Genomic DNA, 23,837 nt, shown 5'->3' with positions numbered 1-23,837 from the left:
GCAACGCAACACTGCGGTGTGTAAAACAGGACTGTGGTGTTAGGGACTGAATAGAGGAGGCCTGTGTGCTGCACGGGACAGTCAGGCTAGGGAGGTGAACACAGCACTGATTTGCAGACGCAACACTATAGTAGCCTGTAGAATTTGGGAATAGAGTGTGTATTGTTAATAGAGTGTGTATTGTTAATAGAGTGTGTATTGTTAATAGAGTGTGTATTGGAATAGGAGAGTGGGTGTGTGTATGCACCCCCCTTCACACACACACATACGCGCTTCCACCTCCAATGAATAATTCAGAGGCCTGCAGCGGGAAAGTGCACAGTCACCGGTGGGGGCCACTCGCCTCACACAACCCTCCCCCACCGCTCCCCATAATAACCCAGCACTTAATCTGTACTGAGAAACACACAACATCTAACCTGAATTGAGAAACATGCAAACAATCATATACAGTCACCCAGAAATACACATATACAGTCACCCAGAAATACACATATACAGTCACCCAGAAATACACATATACAATTACATACACTGAAATGCAGAAACACAAGCAAAGACACAACCCAACATACCCCTCCCCCTCCCCCCAAAAGAAAACTGGGTAGTTGATATGTGGAAAGCTCTGTCAGCTCTCTGATGGCTGCAGCCGTGCTCTGTCATCAAACGGCTTCCTGTGAAGCGCCAGAGCGAGGATGATAACGCTACATCTAGTTAACACTTTCACTCAGGATCTTTGACGCAAAAACAAAACCCGTTCAGTGAGCATCTTAGCATCTGCCACAAACAGTAGTGGCAACCCACTGGGCACAGACATCGTTTCAACGTCTAGTTTTGATTAACATTTGGTTAATCAATGTGAATTCAATCTGAAATCAACATGCACCATGTAATTGGATTTATAAAAAAAAATAAGAAATCAGTTTCACAACCAATCAGTTTTTCACATTGATTCGACATCATCACAATGATTTCTTTCTTTTTTATTACGACATAGACCCAACATTGATTTAACCAGTTTGTGCCCAGTGGGTTATATGTACGGGCTACAACAACAACACCAATCAAGAGATTAGCTTTGGTTAAAGGGAAACTTCACCGCTAGATACTATTTGGGGTGTTTTTTCAGTCTCCCTACATGATTATGAATGGATGTTTCAGAGATAATTCTGAGGGATGAGAGGGTGTTTCAGAGATAATTCTGAGGGATGAGAGGGTGTTTCAGAGATAATTCTGAGGGATGAGAGGGTGTTTCAGAGATAATTCTGAGGGATGAGAGGGTGTTTCAGAGATAATTCTGAGGGATGAGAAGATGTTTCAGAGATAATTCTGAGGGATGAGAGGGTGTTTCAGAGATAATTATGCAATATAGCTGTATTTTTTTATTTTGGCACTGGGAGAGTTCAACCAATGACATCATCGGTTGATTGAGCCTGCTGTCAGATCTAAAAATGAATGGAGTCATGTTTTGTAGCAATTATTGTGGCCTTTGTGTTTCGCTGATTGCATGATCATGCTTGCACCGAGTAGATATAGTTGTCCTTGTTCAATAGAGGCGTTAGTAGTATATTTTTCTTCTACTGAATATAAGTCATACATTGTCATAACTCTTCCTGCATACTGCTGTGTAAAGTCAGAGCCAGAGCCAATAAACTTTTCCTTGAATACAAGCCATGTCTACTTATTTGCTATATTGACAGACTAATATACTGTTTAATTGAAACATGTTTACTTGCCAACATGTGAAAGTTGAAATGATACATCAACTCCCTGCAAAATGTGTGTTAGCAGTAAGATTGTAGCTAGTTTAAGCAAATACATTTAATGAATATCACAATCATTTGATCCATAAGTTGAAGTCAAAAGTGTATTGGTTTCTGATGCAGCTGAAATCATTTAGTCACTTGTCAGTACACTTGTAAAAATTATATAAAACATTTTATTAAACACCATTATATACTGTACATACTTTATGTACAACAGCTAGCAATATCTAGACCACAATGCAGCTGTGAGCATACTAGTGTATTATCCTACATCAGTCTAACTGAATAAGGATTTTGTGTTGGTTGAACGTTCCAGGCAGGTTCCAGAATGTTCTTCAGCTGGTGAACCTCTTCTTGTGTTGGGTAACGGCAGCTGGTTTAGCAGGCTTTGGCGCTGTTGGTTTTGGGGAGCTGTGACTCCGGCCGCTTGTAGACCACCGTCTGGTCCTTTCTGTGCTCCTCAGCCAGGTAGACAAGCTTCTTCCTGAAATGGTGAGTTCTGGACTTGTACACTTTCTTCACCACCCACTGCTTCGACCTCTTGCAGAATATTTGTTTCTACTGCTAGTCTCCTAGAAAGACAAAAAGACTAATCATTAGGATGTGTAAAACATGAAGACTGTTCATGAGGATGTGTAATTATACAAGAAACCATGTTAATCTGTAAACAAAAAAGGGTACAGTAAACTGGTATGTTCTGTTACACTCAGAGTCAATGATGGAGCATTGAGATGGGCAGTTAGCAAAGATGTGAAAAGTTTGACGGGGGCTTGACTTGTAGACAGTCTAGTGTATTGTTGTCTTGAGTAGACAAGCACTGCCAACAATTGAGCGAATAGGCTAGAGGAGTATACTAACAGCCTCTCTTGTCCATGCCGAAGAACTGACTGCAAGGGTGTGAAAAGTTTGAGGAGCGCTTGGTTTGTAGACAGTTTAGAATATTGGTGATTTTGTTTTCTCAAGAGGGTTTTGTGCTTTCATAAATACCTTTGGCTGTTCTGACTTGTTTCCGAGTCAGATGATGGTGAGCTTGAGCTTGTTCCAGGCGGAAAGCTTTCATCCAATGGGTCTACAGGCTCTGTACTACTAAAGCTGGTGTCAAGGTCATCGTCCTCAGCAGCAGCAGAAGGATTAATCGGCAGGACACATAGTCGCAGTGTCCGAATAGCTATACTGGCGTACTACATACTTAAACTGCATACTTTGTATTCATCGTCACATACTATTAAGCGCGTAACGTTTAGTAAAAAGTATGCAGTATGCCACGGCTACAAAACAGTAGCAGCTTCTGTCAGGCTGAGTAGGTGGGGCGGGGCCGAGCGTGGGTGGATTTTCCCAAATTCAACATGCATCATATTAATCAGCCTGATAATAGCTCATTTCCAATTCGATTCATTTCTCTAAACTCTGAATAGAACAGGAATGGAGTGATAGTCTGCCTATAACCAGCCTGAGTAGGCCTATAACTCCATTAGGTTGAATGTGATAGTCTGCCTATAACCAGCCTGAGTAGGCCTATCACATTCAACCTAATGGAGTTATAGGCCTACTCAGGCTGGTTATAGGCAGACTATCGCATTCAACCTAATGGAGTTATAGGCCTACTCAGGCTGGTTATAGTCAGACTATCACATTCAACCTAATGGAGTGATAGTCTGCCTATAACCAGCCTGAGTAGGCCTATCACTCCATTAGGTTGAATGCGATAGTCTGCCTATAACCATCCCTGCTGGGATGGAGGCTGGGATAAAAATAAAAATATAGGACAAAACCCACATCATGACAAGAGAGACACCACAACATTACATAAAGAGAGACCTAAGACAACAACACAGGATGGCAGGAACACATGACAACACAGCATGGTAGCATCACAACATGACAACAACATGGTAGCAACACAACATGGTAGCAGCACAAAACATGGTACAAACATTATTGGGCAAAAATGTAGAGACAACAATACATCACGCGAAGCAGCTACAACTGTCAGTAAGAGTGTCTATAATACCTCTGCTTTCTCCAATTTATACTTCAAGCTATGCATGAACAATCAACTAAGCCTCCATAATACAGAGAAAACTACAGCAGAAGTTGTAGCCTACTTGTAAACACACCAACTATGACAACAAAACACTGACCATGTATATGCCTAGCTCCAGTATATTATTTTGCTCCTCATGGAGTCATGGAAAGACGGAGTAGATTTTAGAAGGTGACATACACTAGTTCCTGGTGCTGAGCTTGATGTTGATGGGATCAGACTCTAAATAGAACACATAGCCTCTGCGGTAGATAGTTAGCTAGCTAACGGTTAACTAACGTAACCTAACGAAGCTAAGGTTATCTTGCAAAGTTCCAAATCACATCGCCAGATAGCAGCTGGCTAATTACATTGATTTGCTTTGGAATGTCTAGCCAGTGTATTATTAAAGCTAGCTAGCTAGATTTTGGTGTAGATAAACAAATGTAGTTAGCTAGCTAGCTAGCTAGCTCTTTGAAGCAAAGGGGAAAATTGATGGAATAGCATCACTTTTCAACGTTCGACGACCTGGCAACCCCATCAGTTGAGACTTCAAGTCCGTTTCAAAATCCTCTGGCTGAAAGTGCTGGCTACAAGCATAGACATTTTGATATTTCTCCATCAACTGGATCCATCTTCACCGAGGCGGTACTACGTCCTGAAATCGCTACGAATTCTGGATATTTGGGTTTGCTTACGACCAGCAAATGTAGATGGCCAGTTTCTACCGGTGAGATGCCGAAACTCTCGTATTTGTGTGTAGTGAAAATATTCTAAATTTGTCTGACACATATGATATGTTAATAACATATTAATGGACATATACAGTAAAATAGAGCCGTGGTGAAATGTCCCTTTAAGCTGACAGGTAAATAGGTGTGGTCACATGAGTATTGTAGTACTACAGTCAATTGAATGATTGATAACAACATCATTAACCATTATGGAACTACTGATGTTAAGGTAGAATCACATTCAGTCAGATGCGTAGTTCATCTGTTTGGCCATTTAGTTGGACAAAAAGCCAGCAGAAATGGCGGCACGGCACTCCGGCGATGATGTCATAAAACAATCACTGCTCATTTGGAGATCCAAACACGACGACAACAACAAAAACCACAATTGAACAAGATAATGAATAAAGAGGGCTCTAGGGATTCTTGTTGAATTACTTCAGTGATGCTGAGTCTTTTTGGATTGTTGCTGTCTCAGATAAAGGGAGAGAACAGTACACCAGTAGGCTAGTACTTCATAATGAAAATCTCCATGCAGACATCAACAAGATGTTATATTTAGGCCTCATAGAAATGCTCCCTACAGGGAAGGAAACTGTGCAGCATCAACTCTAATGTGTTACCTCAGTTGAGCACTTTTATCATAGGCATACCCACACACGTTGTTAGAGGGAGACTTCGGGATTTTGGCAGTGAGGCCCTTTATCTACTTCCCTAGAGTCAGATGAAATTGTGGATACCATTTTTATGTCTCCACGTGCAGTTTGAAGGAAGTTGCTAACAAGCTCTAGCGCAATTGCTAACTAGCATTAGCGTAATGACTGGAAGTCTATGGGTATTTGCTAGCATGCTACAAATGTCATCTCAAACGAGCCACACAAAAGCACAAACTGGAATATGAAAATCTAAAATAATTGATATCTATCGATAACCTACTAATTATCATCATCAAGAACAACAACACCCCCCCCCCACCCCCCCCCCTGAAATAGCCTGACATTTTTTCCTAGGTATCTATAGGCCAGGGTTTCCCAAACTCTGTCCTGGGGCCCGCCCTGTGTGCACGTTTCGGTTTTTGCCCTAACACTACAAAAGTATGTGGACACGCCTTCAAATTAGTGGATTCTGCTATCACAGCCACACCCCGTTGCTGACAGGTGTATAAATTCGAGCACACCGCCGTGCAATCTCCATAGACAAACATTGGCGATAGAATAGCCTTACTAAAGAGCTCAGTGACTTTCAATGTGGCACCGTCATAGGATGTCACCTTTCCAACAAGTCAGTTTGTTTCAGCATGACAGTGCCCCGTGCACAAAGGTCCATACAGCAATGGTTTGAGATTGGTGTGGAAGAACTTGACTTGCCTGCACAGAGCCATGCCCTCAAACCCATCTAACACCTTTGTGATGAATTGGAACGCCAACTGCGAGCCAGGCCTAATCACCCAACATCAGTGCCCGACCTCACTAATGCTCTTGTGGCTGAGTGGAAGCAAGTCCCTGCAGCAATGTTCCAACATCTAGTGGAAAGCCTTCCCAAAAGAGTGGAGACTGTTAATAGCAGCAAAGGGGGGACCAACTCCATATTGATGCCCATGATTTTGGAATGAGATGTTCGACAAGCAGGTGTCCACATACTTTTGGTCATGTAGTGTTTATGGCATTGCTACATGAGAAAGGTAGTGCTTGTTCTGTGTGTGGAGACATTCAGGCTTACTAGGAGCATATAATATCCTTTCCAGTGCGGATACATTTTATGTAGACACTGCTACCATACAAGTCTCTCCAACTGCTGTCAATCAAGAGAGCTGTCAAGGAAAGCACCACGTGATCTGAGAGGTCTTCGGACGTTAAATTGCAGCACTGTCGCTATATGCAATTGCGTTATTCCTTCTCCAATAGAATGAATGGGACTCTAAATAGTAACCAATCAGAAGAGAGCTCTGTGGCATATAAAACCTAGCAAAGCGGCTTAGTTCTGGACACCAGTATTAGCGTTGGTGTGATCGTTCCTTGTCGAAAGGGATTTTGTGTCTTTCCCAAAGAAAAACGTCCTAAGGTAGGATAGATATTTTTGGGGGATGTGTAGAAATGCATAAGAATGTCATATGTGTGGCGTTGTTATAGTGCGTCGAATGTGCTTTGTATTTAATACATGTATTTAAATATGATGACAATGGCACAATATAATAATTTCGGTTGAACAAAGACTTGGGTATTGTAGACAACATATCGGTAAAGCGCGTTCACCCTTGATTTGGAGACGTCAGTGATTTTTGTTTTCGCATTTAAAAAAAATATATATATATATATATTCAACTGTAAAATATTATATCCTGGATAAAATTGCCATAGTCTTGTATACAAGGGTTGTATTTTCCGTTGCAGTTTACATCGACAACGAACGACCTTGCAGTATCTCTTATCTGCAAGGTCTTATCTGGTGCTGCGCATTACGCATTCGGTCGAGGGCTTCCATCGAAGGTGCACAATAGCCTACATATTTGGATTAAAACATGGATGACTACATGCATTTTAATCAATCCGTTATATTTGTTGTAGATTTGACATTTTAGCGAAATGAACAGTTTCTAGATGTGGGCACGGAGGGTAGATTGCGTGTATAGCATACCTCTTTGAACCGGGTGTTTACGACTGCATCAGTCCAGGAGTGTTGAGGAAGTTACTTTGAAAATATAGTTTACCAAACGACCAATTACGTTACGCTGCACTAAACCCACTGGACATCTTTTCCACGTTGGTTCAACGTAATTGAAATTAAGTGGGACGTCTATCTAAACAGTGGAAAGCTACCGTTTAAGAAAATATAGTTTAATTAACTAAAGGTACTTTATTTTAAAGTAATACATTCTTAATTAAATCTGAAATGTCAGACTACAAATTGCAAGAATAGTTCATATTCTGTTAATAGAATGTGTATTTTAGCCTATTAAACAAATGAGAATTAAGCAGGTGTGATGCCGAGAAAGGAAATACTTACTTGCTTCACCCATTTTATTTTCCAAGAGTGTCGTTCCAATAGTTAACTGCACCAGTACACGTAAAAAGAGAACTACTGAAAACACTACCAAGATTTGAATTAAGTTCAACTACCACCAAGCTACTGCAAAATGTCAAATTACTAGCTGAACTAAAATTAATGCAGTATAAAGTCTTCCAACGTTTTACTAATAAAGGTACACTATGCAGAAATCGCTCTGCAATTACCTGGTTGCTAAAATTCTAATAGTCCACCAAATTTCAGTTTCACAAGCAATGTGTAGGGAATCATTGCACCGATCAAAACCGCTGTGAAATATATTTTCATTAAACCTTTTTTTTGAAGCTGGTGTACAAAAGTAAAATATGCAAAAATGAAACCTAAGAACAGGAAGCGTATAAATAGCGCACCTAGAACAGACCTACGGTTTAGACTAGCATTAAATGAGAATGACAAGTCTAACTCGGGTCGCCCCAAAAAGTTAGATATTGCAGCGTTAAACTGTGTAAGCGATTTAATTTTCCGGGGTGGCTATTTTGGCCACTAACATTGAATTGTTTCATCCTTGCTCACAGGTGAAAGAAATCATGCCTTTCGGTAACACCCACAACAAGCTGAAGATGAACTACTCCGCGGAGCAGGAGTACCCCGACCTCAGCCAGCATAACAACCACATGGCCAAGGTGCTCACTCCAGAGATGTACGCCAATTTGCGGGACAAGGAAACTCCAAGTGGATTTACAGTGGATGATGTCATTCAGACTGGGGTTGATAACCCAGGTAAATAGCAGTAGTTATTTTTTTTATCGACTTTAATCTTAATAAATCTGTGTCGTGCAGTTTCGATGTGAAGTGCGTAGAAAATGAGGGCAGTATTTATAGTCCACTCATCCGGGGCTTGGATGCTGCACTGTCAATCATGTACCTTATGAAAAACCTGTTGGCAACAAGATCAGCTTTTCAAGGCCCTGTTCTGTGGCCACTAATGCAATGTTCTGTAAAATAAAAAGAAGGCATTGTTTTTCCCTGTCTAGCAGTTGAAACAATAAAGCGTTTTTCCTGTCCCTGTTTTGGTAAACTTAAACAAAAAAATACGTTTTTTTTTAACCATGTCTTGAAGCTTTACAGTGTTTACATAAAACAAGCTTATATTTTGGGTACGACGGTTGAACTAAGCTCATGAGGCTTTAAGTTATATTCAATAATGAAAGAGTTACAGAATGCCCTTTTAAGCAAACTTCCTAATGGAAGTATAGCTGTATAGGCCTATTTATTGTAACAATTTATTACAGCAGCTTCACCAACAACCTTCGCTGAACAAGGTCAAAGCCATTAGTAGTTGACATAAAACCATTGCTGAGCAAGTGACAAGGTTGAGCCCTTGCATTTTATTCCCCTCAATTCCAAGGTTGTAGAGTCATGTCTCTTTAAACCCTGAATTATCATCTAGTCCAGGGACCAATTACATTCAGCTGTGGGCTGATTTATTTCTTAAATTTTTTTAAATTTTTTTATTTTTTTGCGACTGGACAGGGGGGCTTGAAAATAACTAATTAGTACACTGCAAATTAACCACAAGAAGCCCAACTGTATAGTACTTAGACAAACATAATTTCAGACCTTTGATTATATTGGGATATGTCTTGTGGGATTACTTCAACAGTTTTCCTGGCAACACTTTATATTCAGTTCCCTTAAGCCATTTAGAGTTTACTTACCACTTAATCACTGCTCCTACATTTGTAACTGTCTCATAGTCATTTCTGCATTTTAGAAATTATTTTTAAACTGCCTTTTTCGTCAGCGTGCAAAGCTAGCTGATGCTAAAGCAGCCCATTGAAATCCATGAAAATGAGACACCTAGTGTTGAGTTGCTGCCGGAAGTTTAGCGTTAGCTAGACTAGCATGTTGACAAAGGCAGTTAATTAAAATGGTATTTTATAAATTGCTTATTGACAACTTGGTGGGCCAAGAACCCTGACGTAGGCATTGCATTTGATAAGCTCTTATCCCCTCGTACAGCATCCAGTGTAACTAAGCATTAAACGGCTGAAGATGAGTACCGTTATGCAACCTTACGGTCTTCTTAACCCTAGACATGTACAACATTATGAATATCAACACTGTAGTAATGCCCAATGGCTTCACTGTAGATTGTTATTCTGACAGGAGGGTGGCGGAAGTTATTTTTGGAACTAAGAACAATGCGACTGCAAGCACAACTGAGCCTTTTATAAACACTGTCAAAACCAATGCATCTGCATTTTTGTCAGTGAAATCGTCACTTGGGGTCGACGCAACTGTTTGCATCGTCATTTCGTGTCAAGGCCCAGTTTCACCCTTTTTCTATTCTATTTCAGGCCACCCCTTCATCATGACAGTGGGCTGTGTGGCCGGCGACGAGGAGACGTACGAGGTGTTCAAGGAGCTGCTGGACCCCGTCATCGAAGATCGCCACGGTGGATACAAGCCCTCAGACAAACACAAGACCGACCTGAACCCAGACAACCTTGTGGTAAGAACGCACATACACACCATGCTGAATCATCACACACGCTCACTGTGAATCCCAAAACACCCCCTCACCCCTACCAACTTGCTCGGCGGGCCCTCCGTTGTCATGTGGCGCTGACTAAACTTAGAGGGTGACTTCCAGAGTGGCGAGGGGATCAATAAACCCATCAACTTCGGGACACGTGACTTGAATGATGCAATTCATGGTCCACTCGTCAATAATAAACGTGCCTGAAATTCAAATGTACAAATCCCTCCTGTCGTTGTACAATATAAACAAACCTCAGGAACAGTTAAATATTTAATTTGGGAGGTCTTTCATCTGTTACAAACTCCAAACATATCGCAGCTGTGTCGGGGTGGCACTTCACTCTGCAGCCTTGCTGGCTCAGTCTAAGTGGCTATCTGACGGTCTAATTAGCCCCCTACACCATTGATCATTTCCCCTCCCTCAGCTTTTGGCGGAGGCACACGTGAATGTGCAACTGGAGAGCTGAGGGGAAGGGGATGAGTTTGGATTCTGGCTCAACCTCCACACTTGCCCACCTTGAATCACCACATAGGCCCCTACAAACTCCAAGGGAAGGCGTCGATGAGTCCATGTCGTAGACTGTGTAGTCCGCACTATTCAGGAAACCAATATGGAATTCAAAATCCATATTGGTCAAACTGGCCACAATCCAACTCCCTGTACCCCAATCCTGGTTTATACAGTCAATACCAAATGTGTATACCTGTTAGCTTTCATGCTAATGCGGCTCTTGCCATTGTTTTGTTAGGGTGGGGATGACCTGGACCCCAACTACGTCCTGAGCTCTAGAGTGAGAACTGGTAGGAGCGTCCGTGGCTTTTGCCTCCCCCCACACTGCAGCCGTGGGGAGCGACGTGCCATTGAGAACATGGCCATCGAAAGTACGTAACCGAGCCCCTCTCCTCCAATTCTTTGAGTCACTCTGCAGGAACTTGTTTGTGTGCCACGGCTGCCCCCTGGCAGCACCAAGTGGAACTGTAGCTTAATCCGCCTATTGAAATTATACCACACTTTAATTGGCTTGCTGCTTCTGACTGGCATCGGTTAAGATTGACTTATTCTGTATGTTTTATATAATGGAATCATTAACAAAAGTGCACAAATGACTGCTTGATTTTGTCTAATTCTTACAAATATGCAGTTTGCTCTAGTTGGTGACAAGGTTGACTACTTTCATGTAGGCTAAGTAGTTTTACTGATATTAGCATGTTTTTTCAAGGTCTAGCCTCACTGGATGGGGACCTCAATGGCCAGTATTACGCCCTGAAGAACATGACAGACGACGAGCAGCAACAGCTGATCGATGACCACTTCCTGTTCGACAAACCCGTTTCCCCACTGCTGCTGGCGTCCGGGATGGGCCGAGATTGGCCCGACGGCAGGGGCATCTGGTGTGTTCCGTACTCGAAAAAGACTGAGGAAATAGTGATATAAAGTTTGTGCTCTGTTGTGGTGAATTAAAGGAGGCTCTGATGTAAAGTTTCCCCTAAGTACTGATCTATGATCAGCTCCACTCCTCCATCCCAACCTTAACCATTAGTGGGAGAAAATAACTTTTTTTTTACCCACGATCAGTGTCTATGGACAACTTCACCCTACACCGGTGTACCAACTGGAGGGTGCCTTCAGTGAGAATTAACCTGATCACAATGTTTAATGGCGTCTCCTTCCAACTGACGGTGAATCAATGTTTTTGTTGACAGGCACAACGACGGCAAGACCTTCCTGGTGTGGGTGAACGAGGAAGACCATCTACGAGTCATCTCTATGCAGAAGGGCGGCAACATGAAGGAGGTGTTCCACCGCTTCTGCACTGGCCTCACAAAGGTGTGTGGTGTGCGACTCAAGGATTTCAAAGGCACACAATTATATAATATTGTGCGACACCTAACATTCAAAGAAATGTGCATAGCACACCACCGCTTTGGTGTTCATTCCATTTAGGAGTCTACTTAAAATGTAGTGCAAAATTTAAAACTGTCCCAAAAGGATGTAACCTTTTTTAAACTCAAACTACAAAGTCCCCTACACTGCAGTTGCTTTCGCAACACAATGGTGCCACAAGTCATAGCCTTTGCCCTGACCCCTACAGATCGAGAGCCTGTTCAAGGACAAGGGTCATGAGTTCATGTGGAACGAGCACCTGGGTTACGTGCTCACCTGCCCCTCCAACCTGGGCACAGGGCTGCGCGCCGGCGTGCACGTCAAGCTGCCCAACGTCAGCAAGCATGAGAAGTTTGGCGAGGTCCTCAAGAGGTTGAGGCTGCAGAAGCGTGGCACAGGTACGTACATTTAACCCCCCCACTCATTTAGGTAATGTAGAGGGGGAAAAGCCGTCTCGCAGTTATTGGATTTAAGCGAACATCCAGCGGATTCAGAGTATTGTCTAGTCTCACTACGCTCCTAGTCGTGTTTCAGCTAAGTAGCTGCTCCTCAGGCCCTGAAACCTGCATGCCTAGTGGTTCTCCAGGAGCAGGTTTGGCCTGGCACTTGTCTTATCCACCATCATTGTCTTTGGTACTGAACATGTACATTTCGCTTCTTCCTCCTCAGGCGGCGTGGACACTGCAGCAGTAGGTGGTGTGTTTGACATCTCCAACGCCGATCGTCTGGGCTTCTCTGAGGTGGAGCTGGTGCAGATGGTTGTCGACGGCGTCAAGACCCTCGTCGAGATGGAGAAGCGTCTGGAGGGCGGCCAGTCCTTCGACGACCTGATGCCCGACCAGAAGTGAACGTGCTCACTCTAGAACCTTATGACCTCATCTCTCCCCCCTCACCAATATCTCCCCCCTTGTCTCAAAAAACAATAATCTTAACTACATCAAGGAAATACACTCCGCCCGATGCGTTTAGTGGCACTAAAAAGTTAGGCAAGTCTTCCATCTGTGTGATGAAGGATTTTGTATCTGAAATGCTGTCTTGTTACAAAATATTGGATGGATCTTAACTTGAAATAAAAGTATCTTTGCCCCATGGAATGTGCTTGTTTGTCATAACATTTCTTTTTTGAGCAAGAGTTTTGTTTGGAGGCTCCCTTCAAATACTCTCTGCTTGATTGAGCTTGCCAGTCTCAATTGACCAATAGAATAGTCAAACTGTAAATCCAACCCATATGGCACTCCAAGCAGGCTTGGGCAAATGCTTGAACCCAGGTCTTGATTCAATAGACTTATGGAGTAGGGTACAATAGTATGATTACTATTCTCATTCTTAAATGGGGCAATATGATTGCTAAATACCAGTTGATTCTTGAATAGAATGTACTAATGCCTCATCAGAACCCAAAATATAAACAAACGCTGTCTAGCCTCAAAACGGTTCCCTATAATTTTGATATCATGGTCAGGCCTCATCCATCAGCTTTTCAAACCGCAGTAGGGTCACTGCAGATTGTTCCTTAAGGCTCGTTATTAAACCACTCTTGTGCTTGAGTCTTAAGATTTCGCTGGTATCCATGAACCTCGTATGTACACTGCCAGTGTGGATTTATCTTTATTTGGCTTTTAGAGTATAAATTAACACCATAATTGCCTTCAGACAGTCTGGACCCCAAGGGGTGCAAATTTGGTTTTTGCCCTAGAACTACACAGCTGACCATTTGAATCAGCTGTGTAGTTATAGGGGAAAAAATTAAACGTTTGGCCTAGATTTAACCAGTGATAGCTGTTTTGGCGGTGTCAAATTAAGCAGCTGCTCTTGATCATCAGGAAGCCACACCTGTCTCACTTATTAGAAGCTCGGAATGAGAGTATGCTTTATAATCGAGTAGATTAGGCTATATCTCACATTCCATTGTTCACTTGTAAACAAGGCTGCATGGGATTTCTCTTAATGCGACTCTGTGCAGCCAATGTCCACTTGTGGATGTGATTGAATAGAGCTTAGGTCCAGTTGGAGACCCCTGTCATAGTGACATCTAGTGGTCCCATATAGGGAAGTCAACACCTTCCCACTCAGACCACTAGCTGTAGCCAAAGTATTAAGACACCTGTTCATTAAAGTAACAGCATTTCACTCAACGATGGAAGGAACCATTTTTTTTACCTTAAGTCAGTTAAGAACAAATTCTTATGACGGCCCACCGGGTTAACTGCCTTGTTCAGGGGCAGAACGACAGATTTTCACTGTCAGCTCGGGGATTCGATCCAGCAACCTTCGGTTACTGGCCCAACACTAACCACTAGGCTACCTGCCGCCACAGAAAAAAGTAGTGAACATGGACACATTCCAAGAGTACTCCACTAGAGCCATGTTTTTTTCCAATAATTGGGCAAAATATCAGAATTAGGCTTCCTGTTTAAAAAGTCAGGGTCAGAGACCTACCATACAGAGTTATGCCCTTGAATACTGATCTAAATAAATAAGAGTGAAATACTGAACAAAAAATATGGTCCCATGTTTCATGAGATGAAATAACAGATGCCCAAAATTTTCCATACGCACAAAAAAAGCTTATTTCAATCAAATTGTGTTTACATCCCAGTTAGTGAGCATTTCCCCTTTGCCAAGATAATCCATTTACCTGACAGATGTGGCATATCAAGAAGCCAATTTAACAGCATGATCATTACACAGGTGCACCTTGAGCTGGGGACAAAAAGGTCACATTAAAATGTGCAGTTGTCACACACAATGCCACAGATGTATCAAGTTTTGAGGGAGCGTGCAATTGGCATGCCGACTGCAGGAATGTCCACCAGAGCTGTTGCCAGATAATACAATGTTAATTTCTCTACCATAAGCCGCCTCCAACGTCGTTTTAGAGAATTTGGCAGTATGTCCAACCGGCCTCACAACCACTGACCACGTGTAATCATTACAGCCCAGGACCTCCACATCTTGCTTCTTCACATGTGAGATCGTCTGAGACCAGCCACCCGGACAGCTGATGAAACTGAGAAGTGTTTCTGTCTGCCTGAAATAAAACCCTTTTGTGGGGAAAAACTCATTCTGATTGGCTGGGCCTGGCTCCCCAGTGGGTTGGCCTATGCCCTCCCAGGACCACCCAGGGCTGCGCACCTGCCCAGTCATGTGAAATCCATAGATTAGGGCCTAATGAATGTATTTCAATTGACTGATTTCCTTATATGAACTGTAACTCAGTAAAACAGTTTCAATTGTTAGATGCTGCGTTTATATATTTTTGTGCAGTATAGATCTACAGTACAGTAGATTGAGACATGATTATCCAGATCACTGAAAACAGTAGGCATTCTGTTTCGAGTCCCATGTAGCTTTAATGCCTTTTCCGTGTCAATGATGTCTAGTGAGTAATGTAACAATGAAGGTACTTTCTCCAATAGAGACAAATATGGATATACTGTATATATAAAAAGGTTAGTTTTATTGGCATAACATCTATTTTGCAAGAGAGAATACTTCAGAAGGTTATATTTAGAAAGTGACTTGTAAAGTCAACACGCATTCACGTTAGGTGTCTCACGCAAGAATAGAATCCACAACAGTTGAAGTTGAAAATAAACTCAGGCAGACAGAGGCTGGTCATTTTTAAGGTGTTTTAATGGAGACACTGGTTAACCTTACCCAGGGACGAATGAGTTAACGTTAATTCCACAGCTCCCGTCTCATAGCCCAGACAAAAACATAACGGAAAAGGGGAAGTATATCATTATACAGCTGTTGCCAAACTGAGGTACATTATTTACATTTCAGAAAAAAATTAAAATAGTGCCAATGTTTATATGAGGATGGGAGTGAATACTGGAGGCCTGAAAACAGCCATGGTTGAACTTTGAACTTTTGTGTCCCAGGAATGGCCGACCGCATCTGACTCGGCCCGTGGGCCCGGGTGGGCGGGACCAGATAGCGGGGGGCATTTCAGTAACATCTGAGAAGAGAACCGTAAAAAAAAAAAAAAAAAATGGAACATCAAAGGAAAACCCCCTAAATATTCATATACGCCAGGAAGGAAAATCTTCCCTATTTCTCTGCGAATACTTTTTTTTGTAGCGAATGAATCAAAGTCTCATGATACTTGGCAACATTCCCCTGTTTTGAAGCAGGGGTCTGCCAAAGTGCGTTGTCGCGGCGCCGGCCTCCTCCAGACCCTGCTCTCTGGGGTGGGTGACCCCATACAGCAGGGGCTTGACCAGCTGAGTCCATACATTGCATTTATACTGTAACCACACAAATGAACACTGATGATCAACGGCTTCAAATCATAGAATGAAAGTCTGTGTGTAGAGGTTGGTTAAGTAAATGGGAGAGAGCGCAATTGACTGTCAAAATCAGTTTGACAGTGCTAACAATAATAGTCACTTGTGCAATTAGCTAGGCTATCCAACCAGTCATATCTGGCAGCCCTATTAGCAAGCCTATCTATTCCAACCAGTCATATCTGGCAGCCATATTATCAAGGCTATCCAACCAGTCATATCTGGCAGCCATATTCTCCTAGCAAGAGGAATTCTGGGTACTTGTAACAGCGGGAGGGGGTCAGTTTTTGTGTTCCTCCTCCACTTCTCTCCCTCGCTTGTATGAGTTTAAACTCCCATTTGAGAGGTATTTTCCAGAGCCACAAAGGAGACAATGCAACAGTGCATTCATCAATAAAACAAGACCCAAACAACATGTCAATGTCAGACCAACGTTCCCGACAGCTCAAGACCACCTGTTACATCATCAATAATAATAATATTAATAATAAGGATAATGCTCCAAAGACACAGGAAATTATTGCCTAAAGCTATACATCGTTTTCAATACATACTTTGTAAGTGTCTTGGAGGAAATCCGTAGATCTGCTACTATTAAGTTTTTTTAATAACGACTGTACAGCTCGTTCAGATTCGACTTGACTCAAGTCCATTTCAAAATGCTTTCTTTCCCCACATTACGTTGCTTTAGTCAATTTTGAACTGCAATATTTTACCTGCGTGGTAAACACTTTTCCCCCCTCATATCTCTAGGACCTACAATTTGAGTTCGTTGGCAATTTTGGACGCTATGTTCTTGAAGGCGATGGATGTGCCCGAGATCCGCTTGAAGCGCACGCCGTTGAGCGAGAGGCGCGGTAGCTTGCACACCTCCATCTCCCACTGGACCAGGCTCTCAGCGTGGCCGTCTCCGTGCACGCACAGCAGCAGGAAACGCTCGCGCTGCTCGTAGTCGCAGTTGTTGGCATCCAGCACCTTGCGGATCTCGCGCATCATGTCGTGGGGCTCCATGGACGATGTAGTCTTCATGCTCCAGGTGAAGCGGAGGGAGCGCGGCTTGGTGTCCTTGGGGTGTTGGCCGTGAGGGGGCTGAGGATGCTGCTGGTCCTCCTTCTGATCACCTGACATGTTGCGACTGCCGGGGGGAAGAGGAGAGGAGAAGGGAAGAGGAGGAGATAGAGAGGAGAGGAGAGGAGGGGAGCACGGAGGACAGGGGAGAGAGGAGAGAGGAGAGTTAGTTAGAGATGTGGTAATGGGAGATGGAGGGTGAGTGTGGGTGGGGGACGGAGGGTGAGTGTGGGTATGTGTAGTTAGAGGAGTGTGTCTCGGCAGAAGTGAGTTTTACATGAACGCATCACTGTGACTGAATATGTAACAAGATCAAATGTGTGTACTGGGTCACCCTGTTCAGACATGTCTGCCTGTGAAGATCTTACAGGGTACAACATCAGAGACAACAAGGAGTCAGTGCTGACAGATTCTCAAGTCATTTTAACATCATTCATGCATTTACACCCCACCTCCATGCAGGGGCGCTCTTGTGTTCTTTTAACAGGCAGTCATGCAGCAAACACACAAAACAATATAATTTCACATTACATCTAGCAACAGGCACAAGACAATGCAGACTTCAGTTCTGCATGCAGGCAAGGCAGACGATATTTACATTCGCAACTACTCAAAACAATTACAACACATTGGGAAGAGCATTATCTTCAACCAGAACAGTTCAAAATGGACAAGGTAATGCCATGGACTAAAATTCTAATCTGTTGCCATTACCGCGAGTTTCATCACAAGATGTCAGCGAGAAAAAAAGGAGTGAAAAATGTAGGGAGAGTCAGAGTTGTCCTCTGCTGGACTCCTATCCACACTGCAGGTGAGAAAGTGTACTTTGAGTAATAAAGGTCCTATGGAAGCCTGTATGACTGTATGTCTACACAGATAAAAGTGTACACCTTCAGCACCGTGTGTAGCTGAAGAGATAAGAGTAATCTATCTGATCCAGATAGGCCCCAAATCCCTAGGCTCGCCTGGAGTGGAGACCCAGCATGTCTAAGCAGAGGGCTGGGTTGACTGTACAGATAAATAAAGGTTAAATAAAAACATTTTATAAAAAATACATGGGGTTGTGGGTGAGATGGAAGTAAACACAGAGGACTTTAGGTATCTCATCTCACCTTGAGCTCTCCAACCTCCCGTTTCTCTCAAACTCTGCCGGGCCTCTTGGATATGGGAGTGGGGGGGGGGGCATGATAGAACAGATAGAAAGAGAGAAGGGAAAGGAAATCAGATCTTACATTCCAGTTAAAAAGGGAGCGGATCAAAAGTACTGATATAGCAGGTGAGGAAAAAAGGGAGCGGATCAAAAGTACTGATATAGCAGGTGGGGAAAAAAAGCTTTTTAATTTGAGATATTAAGAAAGGAGAGCGAGAGAGATGAAAACAGACCAGAAAATATTCTGTGTTGGCAGTGTTAACCTCTGTCTACACCAGGACCATTCCTATTGACAGGTCTGGTAGCCGGACATGTCACACCACCAGTAGAACTATAAGACTAACAGCAGAGAAGTTCTGTAAGGTGTGATGAAACAAAAACACCCCGTCAGATGCTGTGGGTCGGTGTTGAACTTCCTGTTGGCATGCAGCTCTATTACCATCTACATTCTCGGTCCTTTTATAGAGGAGTTTGGTCGAGGCTTGCAGGCAGCAGTGTGTGTATTCAGATGCAAAAGATGCAAGACATATTAAAGATACATAGAAACGACTTCAAGGAATATTCACACAATCAAGTGCAGATCGACGTAAACCCACACACACACCAAACCCTCGTACACAGACAGAGACACACACCAAACCCTTGTACACAGACAGAGACACACACACACTCTCGTACACAGGCAGAGACACACACGCACTCTCGTACAGACAGAGACACACACACACACACACACACACACACACACACACACACACACACACACACACACACACACACACACACACACACACAGAAGAAACAAACGTCTAAGAGGATTCAGTTGGAGTCATGCAGATGGAGTGCTGGACCTAGTTAGCTGTGTGAGAAAAGACAAGGAGAAAGAGAGAGTGAGGGAGAGAGGAGGGTTTGTTTGATGCTTAGACAGAAGGAGCTCTATCTCTGTGTAAAGATGACGTCACGCTGCTTACTTAGTGAGTACCACTTCCTCACGATTTGGCCCAACGGCGCGAACTCGTGACCCCTGCCTTGCTAGCACACGTCACCACTCTCCTGAAGAGTCTTACCAGTCGGCGCCACGTGAAAAGCTAGCTATTTGCTCAGGTACGTGGGTACATTTCAGGCTGAGGACTACATTTCACACATCCCACATGTGCTCCATATGGGCTGGATGGACTGGAGTCCCCCTGAAGAGAGGCAGGACACTAGAACTGGTGGAGTCCCCCTGAAGAGAGGCAGGACACTAGAACTGGTGGAGACCCCCTGAAGAGAGGCAGGACACTAGAAATGGTTGTTAATAGATCTAGACTGCAGTGAACTGCAGAGCTTCAAAAGGCCCATTGGAACTGATTCTAAGAGTTACTACTCTGTGTGTCTGTCTGGAACTGACTATTTCCCTATAGCCCAGTATATCAGCATCTGTCCGTTCCATCTGTATCTGTGATTCAGTATAATATAAGAGTGAGTGGACAAATGCAAAGCAAGTCACACGTTCTATCATCTACCAGTTCTAGGATAGGGGCTGGGCTATCATCTACCAGTTCTAGGATAGGGGCTGGGCTATCATCTACCAGTTCTAGGATAGGGGCTGGGCTATCATCTACCAGTTCTAGGATAGGGGCTGGGCTATCATCTATCAGTTCTAGGATTGGGGCTGGGATATCATCTACCAGTTGTAGGATAGGGGCTGGGCTATCATCTACCAGTTCTAGGATAGGGGCTGGGCTATCATCTACCAGTTCTAGGATTGGGGCTGGGCTATCATCTACCAGTTCTAGGATAGGGGCTGGCCTATCATCTACCAGTTCTAGGATAGGGGCTGGGCTATCATCTACCAGTTCTAGGATAGGGGCTGGGCTATCATCTACCAGTTCTAGGATTGGGGCTGGGCTATCATCTACCAGTTCTAGGATTGGGGCTGGGCTATCATCTACCAGTTCTAGGATTGGGGCTGGCCTATCATCTACCAGTTCTAGGATAGGGGCTGGCCTATCATCTACCAGTTCTAGGATAGGGGCTGGCCTATCATCTACCAGTTCTAGGATAGGGGCTGGGCTATCATCTACCAGTTCTAGGATTGGGTTTGGGCTATCATCTACCAGTTCTAGGATTGGGTCTGGGCTATCATCTACCAGTTCTAGGATAGGGGCTGGCCTATCATCTACCAGTTCTAGGATAGGGGCTGGGCTATAATCTACCAGTTCTAGGATAGGGGCTGGGCTATCATCTACCAGTTCTAGGATAGGGGCTGGCCTATCATCTACCAGTTCTAGGATAGGGGCTGGGCTATAATCTACCAGTTCTAGGATAGGGGCTGGGCTATCATCTACCAGTTCTAGGATAGGGGCTGGGCTATCATCTACCAGTTCTAGGATTGGGTCTGGGCTATCATCTACCAGTTCTAGGATAGGGGCTGGGCTATCATCTATCAGTTCTAGGATTGGGGCTGGGCTAGGATAGGGGCTGGGCTATCATCTAGCAAGTCAAGGAGAAATTGATGGATAAGTTGCTTAGCCAGGTGGATAAGGGATGGGCCTCTAGCTAGCTAATCAAGGAAAAATTGAAGGACAAGTTCCATAACTTGGCAAGGATAGCTTTCAGGGACACCAATGCGAGAAGAGAGAGAGGACGATGGGGAGGAATTCTCTACAGTCTGGGGGATTTGGTACCTGAACTTTGTCCTGCAACGAAACATCTCTCAATCATCATCTCCAACGGCAGCCACATTTAGAGCCCAGTAGGGTACCCTAAATTACACAACCAAGAAGTTTGTTACCTTGTCCAATAACAAAAATGAAGAGCTTTCTGAAATAAAAAATACAGTGTGTCCCTTGCGTCCGAGATGAAAGGTAAAAAAGTACAGGCCAGCCCATAAAATGCTTCTACTAAAGAATGTTGTTTTCAGTAGGATTACAAATGTTAAAATACATTTTTTTTGTAAAAATGTATTTCCATAGGGCTTACAACTGACCCCTTGGGGTACCCCTAAACTAATTGATTCATAAAGTGTGGTAACATCTTCATAAAAATAATAAAAGCCTTGTCACCAAAAGTGAGGGTTCCTGCCTGAATACCATCATGCTAGCTGCTGCCAAATTAGAAAATGGCTACCACCAACTTGAATGCATTTGATGTACAGTCGTGAAGGCATTGTATGGTACAGTAGTTGCGCAGACATATGCACATGTAAAACCAACACAAGACTTACCTTCAACAATAAATAAACATTTGTCAAGCATTCCCATTAGTGATTGTGCACAGACCAGCTCAGTAGAGAGCCATGCATGGGTGATTAGTAGTCTGTAGACGAGTTAAACTCAAAAGACCGATAACAATACATAAAAGGTCTTAGACATACATGCTCAATTGTACTGTGATTAGGGCTCATGGAGCCAAGAGGTCAGTCAGTTTCAGGCATTTTAATAAAGCTGTTTGTCCACACAGGGTTAAAAAGTTCATTACACAGTTTACCAATTAGTTAAGTATTTCTGATTAATTGCACACCAAGCCAATTGGTGGGGTTGTCCTACCTTTTGGTAAACCTGAATGACTTGTTTCTATAAAAAAAAAATATATAGAAAGAAATGTACCAAGTCAAAAGTTGTACTAAGAATTCTTTATATTTTTAAAGAATCAAATTAGAAAATCGTTTGACATTTCAATTTTTTGGGGGGGGGAGCAGCATAATAAAGATCAGTTGCTGAGACATCTCTTGTCTGAGCTTGGCTGCTAGCATCTGTTACTGGCAGATTGCAGACAGCTTGTATAATGGGTAATAGCAGCTTCCCTAGAAAATAGTATTATTATAGAGCTAAGGTGGTCAAATCTGGTCCAAGAAAAACCTGAACAGCAGCTATGGAAAGGATAAAGTTGTGAGAAAAAAAAATAACATTAAAACGAATGCATTAAAGAATACTTGAATGTTAAATTACTTTTCAGATTAAACTTGAGGGTCTTTATCAGTCTAATGAATAAAAAGCCCCAAAAAGTAATGAAGCCATTTTGCATATGACAGAGCATTGTGACATAATCTAAATATAATTCTGGCTAAAATGTAGAACAACCAGGAGTTAATATTGATTCTGAGATAGAAGACTATTCTTACTTATCAAAAGAATTTCAATCTATGACTATATCTGACAGAATTATATCCCCGCCCCGCCCCAAAAAACAGATGCTGCCTTTATTAATTCTAATTCTGGTAGAAATTAAAAGCAGCATTGTTAGGTTTTGTCCAAGGAGGTGGGTGAAAATGTATAAACAAATGTGCAGGACTTCAAAGAGAAGTGAGAGATATCAAACATATTGACATTTAGAGTTAAAGCAGTGTCCAGTTAGTTCCACTGAATCCAAGGGTAGACCTTTGAGGGAATGGTGTGACTGCACTGAACTCAGACTGTACGGTAATGTAAAGGGGTTTCTGAGGTGAGAGAAATATACCTTTAAATTATGACTGGGCGATATAGACAATTTATCACATTTGATCATGTCTAATTATTACGATAATGATGTGAAGGAGGATATTATATCCACATAAATAGAGCTTGCGAGCTTGTAGTCTTAAAAAAGCTTAGGAGATCTTCTACATTTTGTTCTATGAGATAATATCAGTCAGTTAACATGACCTTTATGAATTAAGAAGACATTACGTGCATTTTATAGGGCTCCCGAGTGGCGCAGCAGTCTAAGGCACTGCATCTCAGTGCTAGAGGCTTCACTACAGACCCTGGTTCGATTTCTAGGCTGTACCACAACCGGCCGTGATTGAGAGTCCCATAGGGCGGCGCACAATTGGCCCAGTGTCGTCCGGGTTAGGCCGTCATTGTAAATAAGAATTTACACTTAACTGACTTGCCTAGTTGGGGCGGCAGGTAGCCTAGTGGTTAGAGCGTTGGACTAGTAACCGAAAGGTTGCAAGATCGAATCCCAGAGCTGACAAGGTAAAAATCGGTCGTTCTGCCCCTGAACAAGGCACTGTTACTAGGCCGTCATTGAAAATAAGAATTTGTTCTTAACTGACTTGCCTAGTTAAATAAAGGTAAAAAAATTAAATAAAGGTTAAAGAAAATAAATTAAAAAAATGACATAAATGCTTCAAAATTCACCAAAAATTACGTTAGCTGATGAAGATTATCTCATAGAACAAAACGTACAAGATCTCCTAAGCCTGTGTTTACCACAGACCAAATGTTCTGTGTATCCAAAAACCCTACAAAAAAAGCCTTTGATGAATGAAGCATGGCAGAGTTAACACCATTACTATTGTTCCTTATTAAAGAATGACGAGTGAAATAGGGGATGGATAAATTCATATTATACAGGCCAAACTACAGATCTCAATCCCCAGTGCTGAAAACTGCATACCGTGGTTC

The 23,837-nt window shown here is 42.9% G+C and overlaps 2 protein-coding genes across 18 annotated transcripts in view; one reads left to right on the top strand and one right to left on the bottom strand.

The window, feature by feature from the left end:
• Nucleotides 1-6,520: 6,520 nt before the first annotated feature.
• Nucleotides 6,521-13,049, top strand: kcrb (Creatine kinase B-type). The gene is given in 8 exon segments (NM_001139778.1): nt 6,521-6,584; nt 8,102-8,306; nt 9,887-10,041; nt 10,820-10,952; nt 11,291-11,462; nt 11,775-11,898; nt 12,164-12,353; nt 12,625-13,049. Coding segments are annotated over 7 exon segments (1,146 nt in total). The 5' UTR covers nt 6,521-6,584; nt 8,102-8,113; the 3' UTR covers nt 12,804-13,049.
• A 2,524-nt stretch (nt 13,050-15,573) lies between these two features.
• LOC106571124 (MAP/microtubule affinity-regulating kinase 3) overlaps nt 15,574-23,837 on the bottom strand; it is a 107,009-nt gene continuing 98,745 nt past the window's right edge. For 7 of the 17 annotated variants that reach the window (XM_014143816.2, XM_014143811.2, XM_014143818.2 and 4 more), the window contains 3 exons: nt 21,996-22,022; nt 18,428-18,472; nt 15,574-17,382 (listed from right to left, as the gene is read on the bottom strand). In XM_014143816.2, the coding sequence (XP_013999291.1) occupies nt 17,004-17,382; nt 18,428-18,472; nt 21,996-22,022 (451 nt within the window). In that variant the 3' untranslated portion in view covers nt 15,574-17,003. Of the gene's footprint in view, nt 17,383-18,427; nt 18,473-19,199; nt 21,213-21,995; nt 22,023-23,837 lie in introns of those variants that run through there. The other 10 variants (XM_014143814.2, XM_014143829.2, XM_014143820.2 and 7 more) reach the window with 5 other exon arrangements.

Source organism: Salmo salar, chromosome ssa15, assembly GCF_905237065.1.
Source record: "Salmo salar chromosome ssa15, Ssal_v3.1, whole genome shotgun sequence".
NCBI lineage: Eukaryota > Metazoa > Chordata > Actinopteri > Salmoniformes > Salmonidae > Salmo > Salmo salar.
This window is presented reverse-complemented; position numbering and strand designations above follow the sequence as displayed.